This window comes from Hemitrygon akajei, chromosome 3 (genome assembly GCF_048418815.1).
Source record: "Hemitrygon akajei chromosome 3, sHemAka1.3, whole genome shotgun sequence".
Lineage (NCBI taxonomy): Eukaryota > Metazoa > Chordata > Chondrichthyes > Myliobatiformes > Dasyatidae > Hemitrygon > Hemitrygon akajei.
The window spans coordinates 42,222,997-42,231,238 of NC_133126.1; the positions used below are offsets into that span (position 1 = coordinate 42,222,997).

General features: G+C 39.1%; 1 protein-coding gene across 3 annotated transcripts in view; it reads left to right on the forward strand.

Moving 5' to 3' along the window:
• The window catches only part of LOC140724902 (brain-enriched guanylate kinase-associated protein-like), a 29,567-nt gene extending 23,759 nt beyond the window's left edge, over positions 1–5,808 (forward strand). For all 3 annotated transcript variants that reach the window (XM_073039659.1, XM_073039660.1, XM_073039661.1), the window contains exon 6: positions 2,875–5,808. In XM_073039659.1, the coding sequence (XP_072895760.1) occupies positions 2,875–4,191 (1,317 nt within the window). In that variant the 3' untranslated portion in view covers positions 4,192–5,808. The remainder of the gene's footprint in view (positions 1–2,874) is intronic.
• Positions 5,809–8,242: the final 2,434 nt, after the last annotated feature.

Consider the following 8,242-nt stretch of genomic DNA (forward strand, 5'->3'; position numbering starts at 1 on the left):
CATTGAGTATAGGAGTTGGGATGTAATGTTAAAATTGTACAAGGCATTGGTAAGGCCGAATTTGGAGTATTGTGTACAGTTCTGGTCACCGAATTATAGGAAAGATATCAACAAAATAGAGAGAGTACAGAGAAGATTTACTAGAATGTTACCTGGGTTTCAGCACCTAAGTTACAGGGAAAGGTTGAACAAATTAGGTCTTTATTCTTTGGAGCGTAGAAGGTTGAAGGGGGACTTGATAGAGGTTTTTAAAATTATGAGGGGGATAGATCGAGTTGACGTGGATAGGCTTTTTCCATTGAGAATAGGGGAGATTCAAACTAGAGGACATGAGTTGAGAGTTAGGGGACAAAAGTTTAAGGGTAAAACGAGGGGGAATTTCTTTACTCAGAGAGCGGTAGCTGTGTGGAACGAGCTTCCAGTAGAAGTGGTAGAGACAGGTTCGGTATTGTCATTTAAAGTAAAATTGGATAGGTGTATGGGCAGGAAAGGAATGGAGGGTTATGGGCTGAGTGTGGGTCAGTGGGACTAGGTGAGAGTAAGCGTTTGGCACGGGCTAAAAGGGTCGAGATGGCCTGTTTCCGTGCTGCAATTGTTATATGGTAATAACGTAAATAAGTGATCCTAACACTCCACTAGTCACCAGCAACCACTCTGCCTCCTGCCAATCAACCAATGCTCTATCATTGCTAGCATCTTTCTTGTAATACCATGGGCTCTTAATTTGTTAAGCACTCTCGTGTGTGGTAACTTGTCAAAGGCCTTCTGAAAATCCAAGTACACAACATACACTTAATTTCCTTTGTCTATCCTTCTTGCTATTTCTTCAAAGAATTCCTACAGCTTTGTCAGGCAAGATTTTCTATTAAGGAAACCATGCTGATTACACACTATTGTATCATGTGCCTCCAGTAAGCCAAAACCACATCCTCGACAATCAACTCCAACATTTTCCCAACCACTGAGGTCAGACTATCTAGCCTATAATTTCCTTTCTCCCTTCTTGAAGAGTGAAGTGACATTTGCAATTTTCCTGTTTTCCAGAACCATGCCAGCACCTATTGATTCTTGAAAGCTCATTACTAATGCCTCCACAATTTCTACAGCTACCTCTTTCAGAATCCTAGGGTGTAAACAAACTGGTCCAGGTGATTTATCTACCTTTAGTCCTTTTAATTTTCAAAGCTCCTTCTTTCTAGTATTGGCAACTTCACTCACTTCTGCACCCAGCACCCTTGAACATCTGGCATACTGCTAGTGTCTTCCACAGTGAAGACTGATGCAAAATACTTATTCAATTCATCCACCATTTCCTTATACCCCAATACTACCTCTCCAGCATCATTTTCACCAGTCTCATATCTACCCTTGCCTCTCTTTTACTCTGTATATCCGAAGAGACTTTTGGTATGTTCAATATTATTGGCTAGCTCACCTTCATATTCCATCTTTTCCCTCTTCATGAATTTTTATAGTTGCTTTTTAAAAGCTTCCCCATCCTCTAACATCCCACTAATTTTTCTCTTTTATATGCCGTCTCTTTGGGTTTTGTTTGCTTTGACTTCCCTTGTTAGCCACTGTGTGTTATCCTGCCTTTAAACTACTTCTTTCAGATGTATCCATCCTGAATCTTCCAAATTGCTCTTAGAATTTCCATCTATTGCTGCTCTGTCGTTATCCCTGCTGGTGTCCCTGCATTTTGAAATCCCCTGGTGACTGTAATATTGCCCTTTTGACATGCCGTTTCTATATCATGTTGTAATTTGTAGCCCACATCTTGCTACAAATATAAGCTACTGTTTGGAGGCCTGTATATAACTTCCATCAGGGTCTTCTTACCCTTGCAGTTTCTCTGCTCTACTCACAAAGGATTCCACTAGACCTTCCAATCCTATGTCACCTCCTTCTAAGGATTTGATTTGATTTTTTTTTTACCAGTAGAGCCACCCACCCCCTCTGTCTACCTGCCTGTCCTTTCAATACAATGTGTACTCTTGGATGTTAAGCTCCCAACTATAGTCTTTTTCCAGTCATGCCCAGAACATGATACCTGCCAGTCTCTAACACTGCTCCCTTATTCCCTATACAGTACTGGATGCATTCAAATATAACACCTTCAGTCCTGCATTCATCACCATTTTAAATATTTGTCCCCCTTTTACATTGCAACTCACCCTGCCTCATTTTTGCCGTATCATCAGCCTGTCCTTGGTAGCAGTCTCACTACACACTGCCTCTGTTTGTAAACCTACTGCCCCATCCTCAAGTCCTATCACTCCAGTTCCCATCCTCCTGCCAAATTAGTTTAACTTTGGCATGTTGATTGTTTGTCCATCTTTGCTGTGTGCAGTTTTCATTGATTCTATTGTGTTTCTTTGTATGTACTGTGAATTCCTGCAAGAAAATGAATCTCAGGATAGTATATGATGATATATATGTACTTTGCTAATATATTTGAACTTCAGCTAGTCACGATTCCACGCTAATGCCATGATTCCATCATGTACACCTCCAAATGTCTCCTTAAATTGATAGAAAACTGCTTTTTATTGTATTACAAACAAAAGAAAATTTGCAGATGCTGGAAATGAAAGTAACACAAATAGAATGCAGGAGGAACTCAGCAGGCCAGGCAGCGTCTAGGGAAAATAGTTAACAGTCAATGCTTCGGGCTGAAACCCTTCATTAGGTCGGGGAAAAAGATGAGAAATCAGAGTAAGAAGGTGGGGGGGGGGGCTTTTTTTGTTCCTTACACTGAGGTTTGAGGGGAAGAAATTAAGTGCAAGCTAATAAATTGCTTTTATATCAGTGAATGTATCATTATATGTAACTACAGTTTGTGTCATTGCTTAATTACTTGTTTATTAAGCACAGGTGCCAGCAGAAATTCAAGGAAGTCTTGGAGAATACATGGAGGATTTCGAACATGGCCTTATTGGAACTGTATGTGAGTCACCTGTCTCTGAGATGCAAACTCACATATTAGAAAACCCTGACTCAGTCTGTTTGCCAGGGTCCCCCAAACCAGTTTCACCCTCAAGACAGGACACACACAGACTTATGAGGGACACTGACAAACATGATCAAGGTTCTCAATTCAAGGCTAATTTGTACTGTAGTGATACAGCTCTTTACTGCCCTGCAGAACAAAGGAAAGGTAGGGGTAAGGTTAGAGATAAACCAGGTAGAAATCTTGGATTTTTTCGAACACAGAGCTTTACAGATAGCGTTGTGGAAGCAGAGGACTTCAGTACAAGAGAGCCCCCTCCCAATTATTCCCCTGCAGTGTCAACTTTCTCCAACTACTTAAGCAGCAGCAGGACAAGCAAGAAGAAAGGAACTGCGCAAACCACTGTGAACCCTGCTTACAACTTTCAGCGTCTTGACAGCAGAGATGATGTTTATGAAAGAAAGTGCAGCCCTTCACAAGAATCCAGAAACAACAGATCTAGCCCTGTTCATGCTGGGCAGCTACAATTCAAAGATATGACACGTGACAGCACTCAGCACTCCTATGCAACTTTCCCAAAATGCTTTAATGATTCACTGTGCTTTTCGAGGATGATGACTCTGCAGGACCGGACCTCAAAATTGCAGAGTGATCAAAAGGATACACACGAACCTGAAATAAACACAATGGGCCAAAGTCAGAAAATCAACATGCATTATTCACACAGGGCACCTGGAATGATTTCATCTAGTAGCTTTACTGAGCAGCAACCAGAGAATAATCTGATGAGAAGAACACCCATGCATGCTAACCAGTTGTTTTCTACTTCCAGGGAAGATAATTTTCTTGATGGACAGGATCCTGACCAGAATAACCTGACAGATTCAAATTTCAGAGCGATTTCAGAAGACAAATGCAATAATGTTCAGAAACGAGATACATTTTCCGTGTCTAAGCAAAAAGATACTGAAAATGACCCAGAACCTTTGTCCAGTGGAAAGGAGACAAATCGAATGTGCATTGAAAATGCAAATGTTGGTAACATTAGAAAATACATTGATGTTGTTCCAGTGACTCCAGTAGATTCCTCATACCGACATCCCATTACATTGTTTGTGGTCCATAATTTTCACATGGATAATGGGGTATCGAATAGTAATGAGAAATCCTCCAAGAAGGATGGCCTTTATAGGAAGGACAGCCTTACAAAGGCACAGATATATGGTAACTTGCTCAACTAACTGTTTAAATTCTATGCAAAATTAATGTTGAACACAATGCAAAAATGTAAATGCCTGCAAAAACAATACTGTACTACTGAAAATTGCACATGAAGTTGCAGACCTTCAAACTATTTAAATGGAATATTACAAAAATGTTAACAAGCAATCCCAATGGATTTTAATTAGATTAGATCAAATCAGATGCTTTTGTTCTTGAACTACAGGGTTAAAATAATTCGTACCTGAATTATGTCTTATATACAGAGGGAAAATAGAAAAATGTATTTTAAGTTATCAATTAAGAAACCTTTGAGTCAAAATTGCAGCTGTTAATATACTTAAAGCACATTGTGTCAGCTGTGCTCTCTTTCATGCTCTTATTTTTCTGCATTTTATTTCCTAAGGTCATCTAATAGCATTCAAAGTTTTCTTTGATGTTACCCTTTTGGTATTTATCTCACCAAACATTGTTCTATAATACTTTATTCTATTGTAGCTGCTTACGTTTTATAAAATAGTTATGATTACTCTCAGTAGAAGATGTGAGCTAGATGTGAAAATTTAGAGATGCTACTTGCCCAAAACATAAGCCAGTACTTAAAAAAAAGAGAACATAGTACTGGAGGAACTCAACTGGTCAGGCAGCATCTATGGATAGAAATAAACAGTCAATATTGTGGTCAGAAACCTTCACCTGGACCAGCCAGATGAAGGGATTTAGCACAAGGTTCGTATGTGACAATGATCAATCAATTCTCATACGTAAGGAATATGAGCTGTATTAGACCATTTGGCCCCTTGTGCTACTCCACAATTCAATACAGCTTCAGCACCATTTTTTGGCTCAATCTCCATAACCCTCAAACACTCTATAGAGAAAAGTCCACTTTAGCTTTGAATCTATTCAATCATGCAATCACTATTACCCCTGGTCATGAATCCCAAAGAGTCACAACCTTGTGAGGAAGAAATCTTGTTACACAGTGACTTCTTATTCTGAATTACCTTGTCTCCATTTCAGTATTCCTTGAGATAAAGAATGCCACATACATTTTACTAAAGTGAGATAGAAACATTTTCTGATTGAATATGAGCTGATCTCAAATGATTATTTTTCAGTCCCTTCCACATGCAGTTTTAAGATGTTTCTGATTTAAATATAAAACTTTGATTATTCTGGTCCATCTAAATGTTAACAAAAGAGTAGATTGTAGATAAATAACAATAGCTCATTAGAAGTATTCTATTTGCAATTCATGAATTATCCAAATTAGATTTTATACACAATAAAACTACACTTAAGAAAAAAAACACCAAAGTCTTTTATGTCTAAGAACCAAGAATCTTTTGTTATGCATAATGCAATTCCATACGAACCTACCTAAAAGAACCACCATCACTAGGAATTTGCTTACATTAGTACAGTTTTCAAAAGGCTGTTCTGAATTTGATGCATAACTTCACTGAACATTTACCAGATTTTATTTCTTGTCATTGCATTTTGATTTTTAATGTTGTCTGAAATACCTGACCCAAGCCTATGTACCTCTGATACTTCCTACAGGTGTTAAATGATGTGTTAAATGAATCAGTGCTCCACTTGAATTATAAACCATAAAAGAATCAATAAAAGGATATTGGAAAACACTATAGAAGAAAAACCCTTGGCTGCGTGTTGGCTATTATTTTTTTAATTACATTTTATACAGGCACCACTCTGACTATCATAATAGTTAATAATTCTTTATCAAAATATATTTTCACATGGACTATTCTCATAATCTTGAATTGAAATAAAAATGAAAGCTGGAAGGTTTACATTCCCTGGTAGTGACATCTAGATTTTTTTAAACAGTAAGTTCTTCACAAAAAGTTAGAGGCTGCTCCCACATTATGCTAGGGCTGCATTCTAGAAAATGGCCAATGTCGTGATTTTCCATAAGGTGAATCTGCATCATCTGTGAATGTGTCAAGTAGTGAGAATTCAAAAGAAAATACATTTTGTATTTATTTACTTTGTTTCCCTACAAATTAGAGCAATGTTTACACCGCATCTCAAAGTTTTGGATATTGATTTGTGAATTCTGTGAGGGTGAATTTTCATTACCCCAAACAGTTATAACACAAGTCATCTGTTCTTAAATTCTTTCATGCTCCCAGTCCAATTTCAGACATTTGCAATTTCATTCTTCCAAGTTAATCAACAGTGGCATTTATATTTGACAGCACGTTAATGACGCACTTTTCCAGAATGCTTTGTTACCTGGAAAGTCTGGAAAAAGATGCAAGGGTGTCCATAAAGGCTTCCCCAACAGGATTCTCTGCTGCATGGGTTGTTCCCCATTGACTGAGAAAAATATCATATCTGCTGGAAAATCTATATTGGGTAAAAAACTCCCTATGATCTGCCCAAAATTATTTGAATAGTCCATCATTAAGTGGTGAAAACTGGCATATTTTCAACTCCAGGCAAGGGGGAGAGCCAGTTTAAGGGCATCTTGCCAATGCACATAAAATGGTCAAAATGTGTTAAAACCCCAAAAACTATAAATATGTAAACCACAAAAATGCCATCTATAAATTTGCTGATGATACAACCATTGTTGGCAGAATTTCAGGTGGTGACAAGAGGACATACAGGAGCAGGTTATATCAGCTAGTTGAGTGGTGTCACAGCAACAACCTTGAACTCACCTTCAGTAAGACCAAAGAACTGATTGTGGACTTCAGAAAGGGTAAGACAAGGGAACACACATCAGTCCTCATAGAAGATTCAAAAGTAGAAAGAGTGAGCAATTTGAAGTTCTTGGATGTCATTATTTCTCAGGACCTAACCTGGATCCAATATATTGATGCAGCTATAAAGAAGGCAACACAGTGGCTGTATTTCATTAGGAATTTGAAGAGATTTGGTATTTCACCAGAAACACATGCAAATTGCTACAGGTGTACCATGGAGAGCATTCTAACTGGCTGCATCACTGTCTGGTATGTGTGGGTGGGCGGGGGGGGGGGGTGGTATTGCACAGTATCAAAGTAAGATGCTGAGGGCTGTAAAATTAGCCAGCTTCATCATGGGCACTAGCCTCTGTAGTATCCAGGTCATCTTCAACTTGTGGTGCCTCAGAAAGATGGCATCCATCATTAAGGGCATACCTTCTTCTCATTGCTACCATCACGAAGAAGCCTGAAGGCACAGACTCAACGATTCAGGAACAGCTCCTTCCCCTCTGCCATCTGATTTCTGAATGGATATTGAATCCATGAACACTAACTCATTGCTGTTATTTTTATTTTTAATTTTTTTTGCACTACATATTTAACTATTTTTTATATATACACAAACATATACTGTAATTCACAGTTCTCTTTTTCTCTCTGTAATCATTTATTGCATTATACCACAAAGTTAACAAATGTCACTACCTGTGCTGGTGATATTAAAATGGATTCTGATTCTGAACTTCATGCTTAAGGCTTAGACAGTAAAACATCAATAATCTAGCATGCTCGAGCCTCTGTGAGTGACAGACTAGGAGACTTTTCATCAGACTATTACATGCTATTCCTACTGATACCCAGACACACTTTATTTTTAGCAGTTACGTAGTAACATTACAACATTTCTTCAGCAGTTTGATTGGAATATGACAGCACAAGCACACCAACATCAGCCAGTGAGAATAGCGAGAAGCATTTAAAAGGAGACACCTTATAGAAGCGCGCGCCAGAGGAGGAGTTAGGGAACTGGAGATGCAGCTCGTTGAGCTTCATCTGGTCAGAGAAAGTGAGGAGGTGATAGAGAGGAGCTATAGTTAGTTAGTCACTCCGGGGCCTGAGGAGACAGATAAGTGGGTAACAGTCAGGAGAAGAAAGGGCAGGACTCAGACATGAGAGACACCCCCATGGCTGTACCCCTTGACAATAAGTAACTCTTGCTTGAGCACTGTTGTGGGGGGGGGGGGGGGGGGGGAGACACGGTCTACCTGGGGGAAGCAACAGTAGTCGCGCCTCTGGCACAGAGTCTGGTCCTGTGGCTCAGAAGGGTAGGGAAAGGAAGAGGATGGCA